The 19,700-nt window shown below is 42.0% G+C and overlaps 1 protein-coding gene and 1 long non-coding RNA gene across 3 annotated transcripts in view; one reads left to right on the top strand and one right to left on the bottom strand.

Annotated features, from left to right (window-relative positions):
• Window positions 1–10,495: 10,495 nt before the first annotated feature.
• On the bottom strand, window positions 10,496–16,341 carry LOC139582956 (uncharacterized). The gene is made up of 3 exons (XR_011676460.1): window positions 16,098–16,341; window positions 12,682–12,800; window positions 10,496–11,696 (listed from the first exon to the last, which is right to left on the bottom strand). It is a non-coding gene; the product is annotated as an uncharacterized lncRNA (long non-coding RNA).
• Window positions 14,458–19,700, top strand: part of LOC139582955 (exostosin-1-like) — a 239,172-nt gene continuing 233,929 nt past the window's right edge. Inside the window, exons 1-2 of one of the 2 annotated variants that reach the window (XM_071413479.1) lie at window positions 14,458–15,783; window positions 16,846–17,939. In XM_071413479.1, coding sequence (XP_071269580.1) covers window positions 16,972–17,939 — 968 coding nt within the window. In that variant the 5' untranslated portion in view covers window positions 14,458–15,783; window positions 16,846–16,971. Of the gene's footprint in view, window positions 15,784–16,338; window positions 16,549–16,845; window positions 17,940–19,700 lie in introns of those variants that run through there. The other variant, XM_071413480.1, reaches the window with a different exon arrangement.

A 19,700-nucleotide genomic window follows, 5' to 3' on the forward strand; every position in this document is an offset into this window, starting at 1 on the left:
AAATATCCTATAAAATGGAAAGCTATGGAAATGACCTCCCTTGCTACATGACAAATAGTTTGGAAATATCTGAATTGGAACATAAATGAAAATGATGTATGGCGTCTGTATCTATGACATCCTATCTGAGTTTCATCCCATTAATTGTTAGATTTAAGCTAGGTTGAGAAAAAGCTTGAAGAATGGAAATCTTGAATCCTTAGTTCTTAAATCCATTGTTGTTACATCCGTTAATTATATACTGTGTACCCATTGATTCTTGAAGAATATAAAATGCCTCAAGAGCTTAGTTCAACTGTCGTACCCCATCAGAACCCCAAAAATAAGCTGGTTTTACTTCAACGTTTGTATGCAACCCACGTCCTTTCAACAAAAACTAAAAACGTGATGATGTTGAATCAACGTGGAAAACTGATTGGATTTGCAAAAAGTCATCAACGTAAGATAATTTCTTTTTTCCACTCAACATCTAATCTAAATCCAATGGCAGGGGGACATTTTTGGATGATTTCACGTTGTAACGTTGAATTCACGTTAGTTCACAACTCAACCAAATGTAAATCAAAACTAGACGTTGAAATTACGTCTGTGCCCAGTGGGAATGTAAATGTAAACACACACTGTATAGTCTCAAAATATGGTTAGAACTACAATTTTGATATCATGAATGGTCAGTCCTTGCATTCATAGCTTTTTCTGTGAATTTGAGTGGTTACATTTCTCTAGGCCCATTCCTCAGCTTTTTAACAAAACTGGGGGGTCACCGCTTTGCTATTGTTTCAATTAAGGACTCTAGCTTTAAGGTGCCATACTTAATTTTGACTGACATTAATGATTATTAAACTGTTTTTAAAGTAAAACCCATAAAATCTTTGGAAAGTATTTGGCAGTAGGGCAGAAAAAGCTACATTAACTTGTTCCTTGTTCTGATGTTTATTAGGATTCTTGAAATTCTTATTGGACTCCTGCTGCAAGGCTGCTTGGCGATTGCATTTCTGTAGGGAGCAAATCAAGTTACTCCAGCAGACATTCGGAATGGCCTCCGTATCCTCATAAGACATTGGTTCGATGGGTTCTCTGTGATTAATGTGGCGTAATTTGCAAGTCATCCATGCATTCAGTCAAACCTTCACACCAGGTGAGAGGAAAGGAGAGGGGGAAAGAATTTATGATTGAAGGAAGCAATCATACAAGACATTGGTACTTTTATTAGCATAGAGTACACCTAGAAGCAGTCTGCACACTAACTCCAGGTTAAAGAGCACAGCTTGTTATTGAATATGTCCATTTGTCAAGACAAATGAGGTACACAGCTCTGGGTCTGATGGGCAGGCTTCTAGCAAGGCCAAACTACCATGTAGTTTATTACCGGGGTGAGGAAAACTAGTTCTCTCAAAACACAGGCAAGGGCAATTTATTTGCCTGACATCAATGGACCTTTGGCAGATAATTTATCTTTGGTGTATTCAAACTGATTGTGTGAGAGCATCTACAAGTGGCTTGTTGGAGAAAGGGTTTCAGGGCAGAGCTGCCTTGGCTCATTTGGTTGTTGTAATTTATAGTTGCAAAGCCTTGCAAAAGTTCTCATAGAGAAATCTTCCATTTTCAGTGGCTTGGCATGCCCTGTCTATATAAAGAAAAAAGGAATGCCTCTGGTAAAGATGCTGTATGTATTTGGCAAAATCTTATAAAAGTTTATCTAATAAAATAATGGCTATACAACCTGTTACAAAGCTGAGCAACATGGACATCGTCTTTTTGGGGATGTATAGATATTCCGCTATCAAGTGTTATCATCGATCTTTCCCATCATACGCATGTTTGGCTATAATATTTTCAGTAACTTGAATGCCTAATATAAATGAATGCCTAATATGGATATCTCCTCAGTTATTCTTGTTTCCAAACTAATTTCAAATGTATGAATATGCCATTCATATGGCATTGCATAAACATTTTACAGCGGTTGGTCAGTGAAGCACATCATATGCAATACATGTTGCACATGAAGCTCAAGGGGGAAAGGGGGGTTTGAAAAATGTATGGTGGCAGGGAGACACGTTGTAAAGTGTTGGAGGTAATTGGTGCTCTGATACGGGTGCTTCACTTTCTAATTATTTTACAGTTAGTATATCAGGTCTGGTCCTTAGTGGCAAATATCTTTATGGAGATGTTTAGAAAATGCTATATCTTGTTGAATGATGATACAAAAATAGTCTGAATAGTCATAGTTCTCAAATTATATGTTTGCATCCAGTTTCTGTCTTGAGTTTTTGAGTGTTCTTGTGTTTGGGAGAATTAAAATTTCATTCCCATCAGCTTCTTGACAGCATTGACAGATTCTGTCAGTCTGAGACATGATCTTCTCCCAGTACCTCTTGTTATTGAAAATTAAACTTTGGAATCATCTCTTGTCTGATGTGAAAGAGATACTGCCTTCACAGGGCATACAAATCAAGCTTCAAGACCTGTCGTACATGGGATATAGCACTTAATGTCCCTGTCAAGAGTGGGCATGCTAATGAGAATGGGTGAGTTTAATTCAAGCTGAGCTGTCAGAATGAAGATAAATATTCACGACTGGTGAAGAGGGATTGCACACTAGAGAAAGAGAGAGAGAGAGAGAGCGAATGAGTGAGTGAGTGAGTGAGTGTGAGAGAGAGAGAGTTGTACTTTATTCCATACAAAACATGGATTATATTCTCCTGCTCACATCAATCACCCTAGTGAACGGACTGTAATAATACCAGTATAATCTTACATATCCTGTTGGAAATTCCTGTGATCATTCCACTGGAGCTCTGAGGGGATATGTGAGATCAGGATCTCTCATTTCTGTTAATTTACGTAGTCCCTTTGACCGAGTGTCTGGTTAAAATGAAATTAAGAAAACACAAGATGTCATCTGTTTTAGGTCAAGTGTCCAAATGTTTTACTTGGATTCATGCTGTGAATCAAACCAATTGAAGTCTGAATTCTTAAGTCTTTATTTTCATGGCTTTTCATGAGTAAAACTGAATTGTTACGCTGCTCTATGTTCGCTACCTACGTCAGTCTGAGACGGCCATCGTTCAAGTCGTTTGGGGACGTCAAAACAAGGGCTGTTGTACAAAACAAAGTTGTACCAATCAGAGTATCTAAGCCAGTGACACATTTTCAAAACGGTGCTTTACCCACGTGTTCTGGCTCTGGCCCTACCCATCAGTTTCTGGGACTAATCAAAACTGTTAGAATGTGTTTGCGTTCTAGAAATCATCAGGGAGTAATTCAGATCCAGACTCATTGCGGAGAAGAAACTAACGTCCGTGGGCATGGTGTAGAGTTAGGCCGGAGCAAGGAGTCTGGGTAGCCAGGCAAGAGTATGAGAGCATTTCCACTGATAAGTGTCGATATCAAGCAGTGACCACACACAGAGAAGTAATACATTGTAAAGGCATTTGAAACTGGGTTTCAACCAACATTTACTATAGTGCAGCACATTCAAGTCAGGATTCAATTGTAAGAAGACATCTCCACAGGTAAAAACAGCCTGACTCTAACTACCTTGTTGATGTCCCGACAGTCCTCTGCAAAAATATAAAGTGTCACAGCACCAAACATTGGGAGTCCACCCCACCACAAAGCACTTGCCATCCTCCAGTTATGATATGAGGGGCTATGCTAGCATCAGCAGCTCTCGCTGTAAAACAAAATGCCTTTGTTATGAAAAAAATTATCCATTCTCTGAATGTAAGACTTTCCCTGGCTTTTAAAACATGAAGAATGAATAGTTAGCTCTATCTTTGGTTCACTGCCTCACCCTTATTTTCCTCTCAAAATGTCTTCATTCAATAGCATCCAGATGGCAATGTTTGGTATATGCAGCCACTATTAGCCTCATAACATAAATATAATTGTTATATTTACTCTAAGTTCAAGTTTGTCCTGACCTGAGTTTGTAGTCCCTTCCACTATTTTGTCAGAGCGCTGTCAGATGTTTGCAGGGGAGAAACAGCTATTGGTTAATCCGTAATAAATACAGTCCTACAATATGTATAAATAAAATGTCTAAATATGTTTCCCCCAGTGGTTACAAGCCTCCACTGTGATTATTATTTGTGATACACAGTGTACAAGTAGCCCATGAGCAAAGACATCAATTTGGCTCCCCACTCCTAAGAAATAACAACACTGAAGCACAGATCATCAGCACAGGCCTGTACTCAATCCTATGAAACATTTCAAGACACTCTTTCTAACACAGAAAAAATATCTCAATTTCAGGAAATCCTGTCTGAGGCTCCCTACTGAGAGTACATGCAGTTTGACCAGGTGTTTGTAGCTGTTCTGGTGCTGGTCTGGGAGTGGGCCCCACAGAGCTGTGGGTGTGAGAGAGGGGTGTCTAGATCACGGGTGTTGGCCAGGGGTACCGCTGGCGTCTTTGCTGGCCCCAGTGCTTTTCACTGGGATGGAGAGAGACATGTCCTGTGGCCTTGTCTGGAGGGGCCAGATGGTCTGGCTTCAGATTTCATCTTCCTATGCTCCTGGGCAACCATACATACTTGTAGTGTGCAGAGAGCTGCATGGTAGGCTGCATGGTTTTCATAATTCAAATTGACAACCAGCATTGAAACTAAATATCTACAGTATATCTTCATTCCACACAAGGATTTTTTTGTTTGTTGCATTTTGTGTAACTTATTATTTAACTTATTGTGTACATAATGTTGCTGCTACCGTCTCTTATGGCCGAAAATAACTTCTGGACATCAGAAAAGTGATTACTCACCACGGACTGAAAGAAACTTTAACGAGTCCGACGAGAAGGATATCCTGCTTTCACTGGAACAGGCCCAGATCCATGCCTTTTGCGTGAAGAAAATACGCCGGAAAAGAGGACGCAGATCGGGAATCGTTCTGAGAAGCCGGAGGCGAGCGAGTAAACTCCTAATGCCTTCCATTCTCCTTGCTAACGTTCTTCATGGCTCACGTCGGTAGCCATGAAGTGCTTTGAAAGGCTGGCCATGGTTCACATCAACAACATCCTCCCGGACACCCTAGACCCACTCCAATTCACATACCGCCCCAACAGATCCACAGATGACGCGATTTCAATCGCACTCCACACCGCCCTTTCTCACCTGGACAAAAGGAACACCTATATGTGAGAATGCTGTTCATCGACTACAGCTCATCGTTCAACACCATGGTGCCCACGAAGCTCATCACTAAGCTAAGGACTCTGGGACTAAACACCTCCCTCTGCAACTGGATCCTGGACTTCCTGATGGGCCGCCCCCATGTGGTAAGAGTAGGCAACAACACGTCTGCGACGCTGATCCTTAACACTGTGGCCCCTCAGGGGTGTGTACATAGTCCCCTCCTGTATTCCCTATTCACCCACGACTGCATGGCCAAACATGACTCCAACACCATCATTAAGTTTGCTGACGACACAACAGTGGTAGGCCTGATCACCGACAACGATGAGACGGCCTATAGGGAGGGGTCAGAGACCTGGCAGTGTGGTGCCAGGACAATAACCTCTCCCTCAATGTGATCAAGACTAAGGAGCTGATCGTGGACTACAGGAAAAGGCGGGCCGAATAGGCCCCCATTAACATTGACGGGGCTGTAGTGGAGCTGGTCGAGAGTTTTAAGTTCCTTGATGTCCACATCACCAACGAACTATCATGGTCCAAACATACCAAGACAGTTGTGAAGCGGGCACGACAAAACCTTTTCCCCCTCAGGAGACTGAAAAGATTTGGCATGGGTCCCCAGATCCTCAAAAGGTTCTACAGCTGCACCATCGAGAGCATCCTGACCGGTTGCATCACCGCCTGGTATGCAACTGCTCGGCATCTGACCATAAGGCGCTACAGAGGGTAGTGCGAACGGCCCAGTACATCACTGGGGCCAATCCTTCCTGCCATCCAGGACCTATATAATAGGTGGTGTCAGAGGAAAGCCCATAAAATTGTCAGAGACTCCAGTCACCCAAGAAATAGACTGTTTTCTCTGCTACTGCACGGCAAGCGGTACCGGAGTGCCAAGTCTAGGACCAAAAAGCTCCTCAACAGCTTCTACCCCCAAGCCATTAGACTGCTGAACAATTCATAAAAATTGCCACCGGACAATTTACATTGACACCCCCCCCTCTCTCTTATACACTGCTGCTACTCGCTGTTTGTTACCTATGCATAGTCCCTTCGCCCCCACCTACATGTACAGATTACCTCAACTAGCCTGTACCCCTGCACACTGACTCGGTACCGGTGCCCCCTGTATATAGCCTCGTTATTGTTAGTCTTAATGTGTTACTTTTTATTATTACTTTTTATTTTAGCCTACTTGGTAAATATTTTCTTCTTCTTGAACTGCACTGTTGGTTAAGGGCTTGTAAGTAAGCATTTCAAGGTAAAGTCTACACTTGTTGTATTTGGCACGTGGAAAATAAAGTTTGATTTGACTTGGAAAATGTCTCCTTGAGATGACATTTGTATTCACATACAGAATATGTTCTAACATGGTAGTTCCCTAAAGATGATCAAACATACAGTAGCATCTTCATCTGAACAACCAGGATGACCAGACCAGCTCTTTATAACCCAGATCTGCACCGATCATGTCATATCAATTGTTATTTTAAATTTAGAATGACTCTTTAGACTGACCTAAGTCTCTATATTATATTGGGGAGATTACTACAACTATAATTGCCTATTACCTTTTACATCATTATCAGAGGGACCGCAGATGATTTACTCTCCAAATCAACGGTAAAAGATAATCATGCTAGGGCGGTTAGTAGAAATAACTAAGGTTCTGTTATCCGAACACCTGCAGCGTATCATTTATCTGCACCACATAAAACCCCAAAAAATTGTGACAATTAAATGTGTCTGAAGGCACTTTGTTTATCCAGAGCCACTTTTTCATTTTGACAGAATGCGTGTCTGTGCAAAGATGAACTCAATGACACACCACACTGGGTTTAAAATCTTCAGTAGGTGTTCAGTACAATTACTGAAATGCTGCCACTACTCAGAATAAATTCATAGACTTATGAAAAGTGCAAGAGCATTCATGATGTTTACACTCGCTATATACTTTAAACATACTTTTTTATTGATTGATTTGGTGGTTGTCCATTTCATATGGATTAAAATCACATCCATTTTCAAATCTTAGGTTAATGCCAAAATCATGTCTTGTATAACTGTAACTGGACCTTGAATAATGATAATTTGCTGGGTGCTTATGTCATATTTTTATAAGTGTGTATTATATGCATGTGTTTTTTGCATTTCCCAACTCCCCCTGAGACACCCTCGGGGAGAGTGGGGTCACGGCCAGGGTCAGCCATTACAACAGCGACCTTGGAGCAATCAGGGATTCTTCACCTTGTCGGCTCAGGGATTCAAACTAGCGACCTTTCGGCGTCATAAGGCATTCAAAAGTCTTGATGGTTGATATTTCACTGCAGCAGCTGATACTTCCTCGCCTGAGGAACGCGCCCTGGTGTACTCTGACATTTTCTTGGGAGAGCTAAAGGACACCACTCGAGGGACTGTATTCAGAGCTGGTTCTGCTCTTTTTATTGATTGACCCAAATATGTTGTGAGTTCCTCGACATGGCGCTTCTTCTCCCCCAATAGCACCAGCGGTGGCAACACGAGAAATCCATTTACACCATGGCTGAAATGCAGCAGACCCCTTTTCGCAACAGAGGCGAGAAGTACCCTGATCCTCCATGTAATGCAGTAACCTCACAGCTTCAGTGCATCCATACACTCTCCAAGTCCTCATAATGCAGTAAAGCTATCCTGAGAAGAGGTATGCATTTTTAGCACCAGAATAGTTTATCATTTGAAAATAATAGAGGATGTATTGTTTATGCTTGTGGTGGTTTTATTCAGTGCAAATAATATAAATCAGTCATATAACCCAACTCCCTCGAATCCAATTTTGCAAGGTTTTCAGTGACAAATGCAACACATCACATCTTCTGTCACTTTCACCTTACTTTCAGCATAATATAGTTTACTTGCTTTGCTTGTTCATCCATTTTTGATGGCATCCATGTGTTTACGACAGATGTGTTGTTTTTAGTGCTATCAAACATCAGTCTTTAAAGTGCTAAATTAGCCGGCAGGGTGTACTAATGCATTCCATCTTTTACAGACCATCTGGGGTTTGAACTATGAAGGTCAATTAAAGTAGAGGGCTACAGAAATGACAGTGTGGCATTACAACCAGCTTGTCATTTCTACATGTACTGTATGTCTTCAAACCACTCTCTTCATGTAATCTGCACTCCAGCCACAGATAGGACAGACTATCGCTGTGTGTGTCCTCACTTCAGCAAGCGGTATGTCTGAGTATGAATTCATCCTTTGCCTGATAGGATGTTCTGCTACCTGTTCCACCCTACTGTTTGTTGTCAGACTCTCTGGATCAAGTGGGTTTAGCTGTTTAGTCTAGATGTTGTTGAGCTTAATTATGGGGAATATCACAACATTGAGTACAAGCAGATGGCCGTCAAACAAAACAGCACATTATTTCACTGATGTTTACGCTCAAAAACCATTAATCAAGTATCCAAACAAAAGAAACTACGGAAGTGGCCACAGATGGCTGTTGAATATTTTTTCATTTTATGTGTGGCTGACTGGCTGGATGTGTCATTGAAACGAATAAACATAACTGAGAAAATGTTCTACCTAAATTCAACAGGTTGGAACATCTGATAGACATATGTGCTACTAAAACATTATTCGATTTTTGATTCAGTTAACGTCTTTGGATTTTACATCACTATTTCAAATAGAATTCTTGCAAGTCAAATCCTTTCCTGAGAGTGAAAACTATCCCTCTCAGTATATCAAGAATCACAAAACTATGTGGATCTTTTTTACAATTCACCAAATAACATGACAGGTGTATGAGTTGATCCCTTTCAGAGGACAATATCACACCTCTTAATGCAGAGGAAAATAGGGGCAGTAGCAATACTACTTTTGACCAGTCAGATACTTGTCACAGTCAGTGTAAATGACATGCCAGATACATTTAAAATGGGATACCTTACATCCTAAGGCACCATTATCAAATGAAAAAGTCCAATCATGTTGGTGTCATGAACTCATCTGGTCGAATGTGATTTTTAACAAAAGGTAGTGTTACGGAACAAGGAAACCCAAGAGCAGACTCAGACGAGGAGACTGGGATGAAGTAACCAAGGTGTTTATTGAAACACGGGGAAGATGGAGTGCAGGCCAGGGGAAGCTCGGGTGGGTTGCAGGAAACCAGGTGCGGAGGCTGAGGCTGGAGCGAGAGGGGTTGGGACAGGGTAAGCAGGTCCGGAGGGGAATCGAAGAGAGCAGTAGAGTGGGGAATCCAGGGCAGAGTAGCAGGATGAGGAGACGTGGGACTGGAGATAGGGACCAGAGTCAGAGCGGGTAGAACTGTAGTGGAGAGGAACTGTGTCAGGCAAGGAAAACAGGCACAACAGGATAACAGGATCTAGATAGTAACAAACGGCTAGAAACGTAGACTGACTGAGCAGAGATTACGATCTGGCAGTGTGGAAGTGGCAGTACTGAGTATTTGTAGAGGTCTTGATTATGGAACAGGTTGCAGCTGGTGGGGATCTGCTCTGATGTAACAATTAGCCGGCAAGATGAAATGAACATAGTGCATTAGTGAGTCAACCAGTGCTGTTTTGATGAAGTCAATCTTTGTATGGAGTTTGAAGTGGTTCATCCTCACCTGACTCCAGGAGGCCTTGATGAATCAAAGACATGTTTTCCCAAGTTCTCTCACGTCACCCCGCTCCTCCGCTCTCTCCACTGGCTTCCAGTTGAAGCTCGCATCCGCTACAAGACCATGGTGCTTGCCTACGGAGCTGTGAGGGGAACGGCACCTCCGTACCTTCAGGCTCTGATCAGGCCCTACACCCAAACAAGGGCACTGCGTTCATCCACCTCTGGCCTGCTCGCCTCCCTACCTCTGAGGAAGTACAGTTCCCGCTCAGCCCAGTCAAAACTGTTCGCTGCTCTGGCACCCCAATGGTGGAACAAACTCCCTCACGACGCCAGGTCAGCGGAGTCAATCACCACCTTCCGGAGACACCTGAAACCCCACCTCTTTAAGGAATACCTAGGATAGGATAAAGTAATCCTTCTAACCCCCCCCCCCCTTAAAAGAGTTAGATGCACTATTGTAAAGTGGTTGTTCCACTGGATATCATAAGGTGAATGCACCAATTTGTAAGTCGCTCTGGATAAGAGCGTCTGCTAAATGACTTAAATGTAAAATGTAATGTAAATGTAAATGTTTTCTTGGAACATCTCATCAACATTCTGTCTGCTCTCTCTCAAATTGTATGTGTACTCTGATAACTTTGTGTTTCAGAAATTCTTTATACAGCTAATGGGAAAGGAGTTGGGAAGGTGGATCAATATTTCATGAGGGATATTTATTTTGTCAAGACTGAGGCAGACACACAGGACCCAAATCGCTACTTTGTTTTTAATAATCTGTTAACCCAGGAGACTGCCAGAGGAATCTCAACAGAACAACCACATTGATAAAAGGCCACTCAATCCATATGTAATTCAGTTTAAAACATCAGTACTTTGTCTTGCTTTACAGTTTCCAAAACAGTCCAGTCTTTTACCCCTCCATTAAATATGGGTATTGCACTGTAATACTGTGCGAGACAAGACAACATCATTCTCAATTTGTCCATTATTGTTTGCTTGACAACATTTTTCTTCAAGACTAAAAAACCAAGACTCGAGCAGTGGGTTTGTGAGATCATGCTGCACTGTATTTTTTTCTAGACTTCAATACCATGTGCCTTGCATGCACATTCCATAACCATTCAAATATATATTCTAAGTTTAGGCCCATCTAAAACTTTGTGTGTAAATCCCTTTCAATATTCTTACAAGACTCAGTCCTGCTTATCTTGAAGGTAAACACAATTTCACCGGATTGTATCAGAGCAACAAGGTCAGGTTTTAGGCCAGCAGGACTGTTTGCAGGGAAGATTGTTCTCACTGTCCCACAGAGTATATAGTTAGCAATCCAGAATCAACCGCAGGTAGACCAAAGGCTAGTGTCCCTGCACCTATGGGAATCTCACTGACAATCTGCCTCGCTTACAGCCTCCCACGACCTGATTAAACAGGACCTTCCCAGCATTACCGTTCATGGGGGACACGTTCAAAAGCCCTATTCGTGTAGAGTGAAGGAGGGGTGAATGTGGGCACTTTGTCACAGGTGATAGGAAGCTTCACAAGGCTCTCTCATCCGGCAGCAGTACTGAACGCGCACTGTGCTTGGTGATACAAAAAAAAAAACTCCCAAAGTGGATCCAAATCCTGCCTTAAAGATACATTCTCATTAGGTATGTTTTAATGGTCACCCCCTAGGACATCCTTATCAGTATGGCTGGAAGACACGGGCACAGTGGGGTAGAATAATGATTTTCTTATGAACCGCGCTCCGGGTGATGTCCATCACATAGAGTACCTCTGAACCTAGAGGGTGTCAATGCTTCTTCTCAGGCCAGTATTAAAACCTGAAACCTTCAACTGTCACCAGGGGTTGCTGGGAAGCACCAGGAGGAAGCTGGCACAGGCTTCATCACATGATTTCCTCACCAGATGATAGAGGACTATATTTGCCAGAAAGGAAAACAGTGGCTGTGGAAACAGATGCATATATTGTAGAATGAGCCAAATATGTGAATTGCTAATAGTGTGTTTTAATATCCTAGACAGTTGCATAAGAATTACACAATAATAACTAAAGGATTTTCAGTCAGGTAAGTAGTGCATTCCCGCAGTAAAATCTCAAAAATGAAAAAATTGTTTAAAGAGCATTCTAAAGCAGAAAGAATGAGTAGCACTGAGCTGAACTTATAACATGTTGGTGAATGGACACTGCTCTACAGATTGACACACAGAGCATGTCTAAACATGCAGGACCAAAACGGACACCAATATGACAATGATATATGGCCTGTGTAATAAACCACCCTCCAAAAAAATGCACAGAATATTTTTCAATCAGCTCCTAAACAGCACCTGACGGCTGGCAGGCTTTCACACTGCCTTATAACGCATAGACTACTGTATATGGCGCTGGGACAGAATTTCATTTGTCACTCCAATACCCTGTTGCTGTGTTTGCATTCTTGATGTATACAGTATTTATTCCTCTGAATTAAAAGACTTATGGAGACATTATGCCTGACGTGAATAGTTAATTGCTCTTAACCCAGAAAATTCAGTCTCGTTGGATATTATCATTTTCATTCACAGTTGTGATCTAGAGCAATGGAATCAACTCACTTGGACAAACAGTAAGTACTGTAATTGTGCACAAATACTGTGGGTATTTGTTATTTGATAGCACCTGATTTGTCTTGAAACCCACTTGTGGTTCCGCTGACCTGTAGCTGTTACTGATAGAGCTGAGATGCTCCACTGAGCTCTCTGTTGCCCTGAGGATGGTGAGCTCCCATGTGGGCTAATCCCTACTGTACCTGGGCCACTGCTCTGCCATCAGGGCGTATAACATGCACCCCAGACGGCCAGCATATACTGTATAACCCTAGGGGCCAACTTTCATACTATAGTTTACCTGCCACAATATATATCTTCAGGTCAGCTGATGGTCACTTACCACCAGTTTCTGAGAGCTCTGAGGCACGGCTGATGCTATCATCCCATTGGAGGGAGATGGGGTAGTTAAGGGTCAGCTAGCAGCCACAGCTGAGACCTTTGACCAATGAGGAAATCCTGCTGGCAACACATAATGGACAAGTTGAGGAAACAGTGTGAGCATAAACAGCCTTCCAATGCAACACTACAGGGGAACATTCACAACAGTGGTTGTTGTTTAGACCCAAAGGCAGTAGTGAGTATTCCTCTCAGTAGAGCAGAACTGAGATGATTCAGCTTCTTTCTGTAAGTGTTGACAAAATGCTCCCTCATAGCATCATAGCGGTGGTGCATGGCCTGCCCCTGTGCCTGTGGTCATGGCTTGATAAAATCAATGAACCCATACGGGGGCAGAATGCAAAAGTAAAACGTGATTTTCACTTGAGCACACAGAATATTTTAAAATGTATCATTCAGGCACTAAATAGAACTCTCAAGTTACACTCTGACTTGCAAATTATTTTTGCATGAGACGTGGTTATTTTATGTGGATTGATTTCAACTGATTATTATTACATGTTGTGAACAGATGTTCAAGTCTGCTTGTACAGATTTGAATGCATGTACATTTGATTCTGCCATACATTACCTTTGAACATAAATAAAAACAGACAATATTTAATTTACCACTTGTTGATCTAGCATACCAACAGTTATACTCACTCGGACAGTGATCCAAAGCTTTTTGAATTATGCATAGATTTTTTTTGCTACATCTCAGGCCACAAGATGGCATCATTTATTGCATTTGAGCTGATACGTGAACCGTACTCTTAGCACCTCTATCATTAATTGATAGTTTAAATTAACTGTTAGAATTATATTTCAGAATTATAATTCAGAATGACAATTATGAATAGTTTCTTCAAAAGTACAATGCATCATGATCAATCAATTAATCTAACAATCTTTATTTGAATCAACATTAGCAACTTCCTATATAAACAAGTTGTGTATCTAATGAAGCCAGCTGTAACAAGGTGAACTGTTAAAGTACACTTACCAATAAATCAAAAAACAATATTGAAATCCAATGAAAATTACAGAACAATATCCAGCGAGCATAACATGGCATCAAGCAAAGGTCAGCATATCTTTAGTCATACTTTAAGTGTCACTATTATGCTAAATAAAAACGTTTAACTTTCACTGTTTTATAAATGTGGCATTCCCAGATATCCTTATGGTTTATTTAATAGACTTGCAATGAATCCTGCTGAATGTCTCGTGGCTTAAAAGATTGGGAAATGCTTTATAACCTCCCTGAAAGCTTCGAGAACAGACTGCAAGCTGTCAAGCTTGTGACACATTTACAAGTAAATCTAGCATGGGGTGTTGCTGAAGTCATAGCGCACTACAACGATGACATACTGGACCATATTACAGAGTTATTACATTATTATCACACGTATTTCTATGCATTATCATCATTATGAATCAGCCATTGAATCATCTACTCAACATCTAGTTCTCAGTCTGTGCATTCCGGATTCACTCAAATATGCTCAAAGACATCATATAATATTTTGTTATGGTTGAGATAGAAAAACGCATGTGCAGGTGTGCATCTGCAATATTTCGAGCACACCCCTAAATAGTTAATATGGGCGACTGATACAAAAAAAAAGGGCTCTGGGCACGTCATGAGTAGACTACCATACACCACCAACTTCTGATAGCATGCTTTCTTATCGAATAGCTATAGTTGCTGCCAACGCCTCTTGAAATGATCGACGCTTCCACCATCCATTTCCATTGCTCACCGCGCATCCTCTACCAATAACCGCGGTCGGAGGCGCAGCCTCTCGTTGTGGGAGGTTCATCGCATGGTCCTCAGCTCTGAATGAGAGTGGAGGGGGATGCAGAAGGATTCGTAAACTCCACAGGACCCGTGGAATATGTAGAATGAGCCCCTATCTGCGAACTGTGGTTGTATTAGTAGTGGTTCACAGCCCGGTGAATGAAAGACGGAGAGATTGCAGCTTGACGCACTACATTATTTTGGAGTAGATTTGACGCGTAATCGTTGCAAGATTCTGTGCTGGACTGCTGACTGTTGAGGCGCGTGTCGTTCAGGTGACACACATACCGTTAACTTTACGGACTGTGTATCATTTAGCTACGATGTAATCGGGAGCAAGTGGATGTAGTCTACATTGGATCCCTAAAATGACGATCATGTGGATTTATTGAACTGTCACTCATTATTTTTGCGTGCATTTATAGAGATTTAGAAAATAACCCCTGAAATAAATCTCAGTAGAAATTCGTGCACGGTGTGCATGTGCGCTTTGTGGATCTGACTCAGTTGGATAGACATAATCATGGACTGTCATCAGACGAAGAATGTGCCAATGCATTGTATGATCCACAATCGTAGCGATTGGAATTGACATAGCCAGTCTACGCGGGCCGGAGAAGTATGGAGAGACAGTTCTAGATTCACTGGTTCGGATTCACGCGTTAAGAGCGCACTTTGGAAACTAGTGTTTTGCTCGGAAACTTTTATGCCGGAGTCCGACGCACACAAAGATGACAGCAAACCGTTGTAAACACCACTATAAAATTGCATGCATACAGAAAATATAGGTTTCTAAGTAAATCCTATGGGGGGGGGTTGCTTATGAAAATATACTCGATCAATTGCTTATGATAAAAACAATACCTTTTAGCGGTAAATGTAATGAGCATGGAATGAGTCTCCCATATGGGAAGGTGACCTTTATCGCAAGTGATGACATGTTCATCAAGAAGTGCGACTCAGAGGCCCTTGAGAATGAAAGAACAGTATTTTGCATGATTTCTCTGGGATATGATGTAAAAGTACCACATTCTACTTTCTAGGTAAGGAAAAAAGTGACCCTGCATCGGATGGCTTCCAATGCCTCTCCAACTTCTTTGGCTTTTATCCACACGAATAATGATTTTTGTTAGTTAAGTGGCCCCAAAGCTATTCGGATCATTTAGGATGCTGTGTTTACATCGTGTTCATCCGGGTGAGAGGGCATCAATCAACGCTGGAAGCTTCGAAAACCAACAGTATCGCAGGTGTTTGTTACAAAAGGTAGGGCACATGTTTTCCCCGATACATTACTTAATTCACCAAACATTTGGTTTTGCTTCGAAGTTCAATGAAATTGATGATGAGTGACCTGAAATAATTCATGATTAGACTTTTATCGAATTGCTTTGGCGTTAGCCTCGTCCCCGCAGGCTAATTGCGCATGGGTGGAAGTGTCTGAACAATATTGCTTTGGTGTGGCACTAGCTACAGATTGTTACATCAGATAATGTGTTATAAGGAAAAAAAATTGGTATCCATAACTGGGTGTTACAGGTTTGCCTATACAAAACATTGCCAGAGATTGTTCAACTAACCTGTTATTGGCGATACTATATTCGTTCTTGAGTCGGGCAAACATGTATCTTCTAAAATGTCCTGTCCAGTTGCAGGTGGTGCGTTTTTGAATTTAGAAAATGCTTAATTATTTTTTTTAAAGTATGTTTTTTTTGCTCCATGAAGTAATCCGACAATGTGTACACCTCCATCTTGTCTATTTCAAATCTCATTGATTGAGACAGGTGGGTCCACCCCAAAGGGCTGAATGTCTCGATGATGGTCACTTGTCTCAGGCAATGAGGGAAGATTTGAAATAGACAAGATGGAGGCGTACACATTGTTGGACTACTTCATGAAGCAAAACATTTTATTTATTTGAACAGCATTTTCTAAATTCAAACGCACCATCTGCAATTGGACACTGACATTTTTGGCTGAATCGAGAACGAAGATAGTATCGCAAATACCAGGGTAGTTGAAAAATATGTGGTGAGATTTTGTATAGGCAAACCTTTAATGGCCAATAATGGAAACCAAAAATCTTTGTTACAGCAGATAATGTGATATGACCAATCTGTAGCTAGTGGAGCCATTGATTCTAATCATCAGACAATATTAATATTGATTTGTCTCAAATGTGCTGTAAAACAAGAAGCAAACACTGTCAGTGATATCAAATGCATCTCTTGTCTATGCAATCCATCATAATGCTCATCTCTGATTATCTGAAATGGAGTCCAGCTATAATGTGATTTTCACGCTTTCTGTTTTATCTTGTGCACACAGTGACTCAGACCAGCAGCATGCTTACCTGTGGATAAGAGTAAGCCCCGTGGGTTGAGTGTGGACCCCCACGTCCTCCCTGCTCCTTCTCCTGCCTCGGTTCCCATCACCTTCAGCCCTACTGTCCACATGCAGGCCAAGAAGAGGTACCTGGTCGTGTCTCTAGGGGCCTGTCTTCTTCTGGTTGCCTACCTGTGGGGACTTCAGATTGGGGAGTTCCATCATCAAAACCACCACCAGCACCTCTTCAGAGTCGCCCAGAGCCCCAGCTTCAGCCTGCTCAGACAGCGTTGGCCTGAGTGGACCCACCCGCTCAACACCTACCTGGAGGACGGAGAGCAGGAGGAGGACAGCCCTCTGCTCCACCACCAGCACACCTCTCCCAGGGAGAGACGGGAGATCCGCAACAACATCTACAAGAGCAGGAGGTGCCGCATGGACACATGCTTCGACTTCAGCCGCTGCCAGAGGGGGTTCAAGGTGTACGTCTACCCCCTGCTGAAGGGGGAGACGGTGTCTGAGAGCTACCAGAAGATCCTGACAGCTGTCGAGGATTCCCGCTTCCACACCACAGACGTCAACGAGGCCTGTCTGTATGTGCTGGGCATTGACACTCTGGACCGGGACCAGCTGTCTAGCCAGTACATTCACAATGTCAAGGCTAAAGTACAGAGTCTCCCTACGTGGAATGACGGGAGGAACCACCTCATTTTCAACCTCTACTCTGGCACCTGGCCATATTACACAGAGGAGCTGGGCTTTGATATTGGCCAGGCCATTTTGGCCAAAGCCAGCATTGATATGGATAATTTTAGGCCACACTTTGATGTGTCCATTCCTTTGTTTTCAAAAGACCATTCTCAAAAAGGAGGGGACAAGGGTTATTTGACACTCAAAAATGTCCCTCCATCAAGGAAATATTTACTGGTTTTCAAAGGGAAGAGGTATCTGACTGGTATCGGTTCAGAAACCAGAAATGCTTTATATCATATTCACAATGGGGAAGATATCATTCTATTGACCACCTGCAAGCATGGGAAGGACTGGGAAAAGCATAAGGATGCAAGATGCGACCGGGACAATGAAGAATACTCAAAGTAAGTTCCCCTCTTGTATGTCCTTTCACTGGTTCAGGGTCTGTCGGGGCTAACCATTGAAAGTGAGTCAAGTATTTCACAATGGTATGTTTCTCACTCTACAGCACAGGATGTAGACCGACAGTCTGACACAACATATCAAGGGGTTAATCCCTATTTCTGGATGACACATTCCTAGCACTGTGGATATTATCAGACTGCAGTTGCTCATCCATGTTAGTTGGATTATCCTGACATGCTGTTTTTCCTCTCAATGTTTGCATCCAGTTTTTCTTTCATTTCTTGCTACAGTTTACAGTATCTATCTACCAATATTTTAAAGCAGGTTTGTTTGTTACAGGTTGGGTGTGATGCTCTGCCTGTTTAAAAAAAAAAAGTACTTTAGAATACCCATGAGAGTACTGCTAGTCTGCTATAGAGTCAAACAATATTATTTTGCTCTGCAGCCTGAGTAAAAGCACAGTGCAACACACTTGAGAGATCTGTGCACAAAAAAAACCTCGCTGCATAACAACTCGGCATCAACAGCTGACAAATGAAAGGAGTTTGTAAGCAGTTGAGCAAAACGTTATGGGCCGGGTAGAGGAGTTCAGGAAGGTACAGTACCAGTCAAATGTTTGGACACACCTACTCGTTCAAGGGTTTTTCTTTATTTTTACTATTTTCTACATTGTAGAATAATAGTGAAGACATCAAAACTATGAAATAACGCATATCGAATCATGTAGTAACCAAAAAAGTGTTAAACAGATCAAAATATGTTTTATATTTGACATTCTTCAAAGTAGCCACCCTTTGCCTTAACAGCTTTACACACTCTTGGCATTCTCTCAACCAGCTTCATGAGGTAGTCATCTGGAATGCATTTGAATTAACAGGTGTGCCTTGTTAATTTGTGCCATTTCTTTCCTTCTTAATGCGTTTGAGCCAATCAGTTGTGTTGTGACAAGGTAGGGGTGGTATATAGAAGACAACCCTTTTTGGTAAAAGACCAAGTCCATATTATGGCAAGAACAGCTCAAATAAGCAAAGAGAAACAAGTGCCCATCATTACTTTAAGATATGAAGGTCAGTCAATCTGGAACGTTTCCAGAAATGTTAACGTTTCTTCAAGTGCAGTCGCAAAAATCATCAAACACTATGATGAAACTGGTTTTCATGAGGACCACCACAGGAAAGGAAGATCCAGAGTTACCTCTGCTGCAGAGGAAAAGTTCATTGGAGTTACCAGCCTCAGAAATTGCAGCCCAAATAAATGCTTCATAGAGTTCAAGTAACAGCACATCTCAACATCAACTGTTCAGAGGAGACTGCGTGAATCAGGCTTTCATGGTCGAATTGCTGCAAAGAAACCGCTACTAAAGGACACCAATAAGAAGAAGAGACTTGCTTGGGCCAAGAAACATGAGCAATGGACATTAGACCGGTGGAAATCTGTCCTTTGGTCTGATGAGTCCAAATTTGAGATTTTTGATTCCAGCCGCTGTGTCTTTGTGAGATGCAGAGTAGGTGAACGGATGATTTCCACATGTGTATTTGTGATTTATTATTTTTTTTTGTTCAAGACACACTTAACCAGCATGGATAGCACAGCATTCTTCAGCGATACGCCATCCCATCTGCTTTGTGCTTAGTGGGACTATCATTTGTTTTTCAACAGGACAATGACCCAACACACCTCCAGGCTGTGTAAGGGCTATTTGACCAAGAAGGAGAGTGATGGAGTGCTGCATCAGATGACCTGGCCTCCAAAATCACCCG

Source organism: Salvelinus alpinus, chromosome 8 (genome assembly GCF_045679555.1).
Source record: "Salvelinus alpinus chromosome 8, SLU_Salpinus.1, whole genome shotgun sequence".
In the NCBI taxonomy this organism is placed as follows: Eukaryota; Metazoa; Chordata; class Actinopteri; order Salmoniformes; family Salmonidae; genus Salvelinus; species Salvelinus alpinus.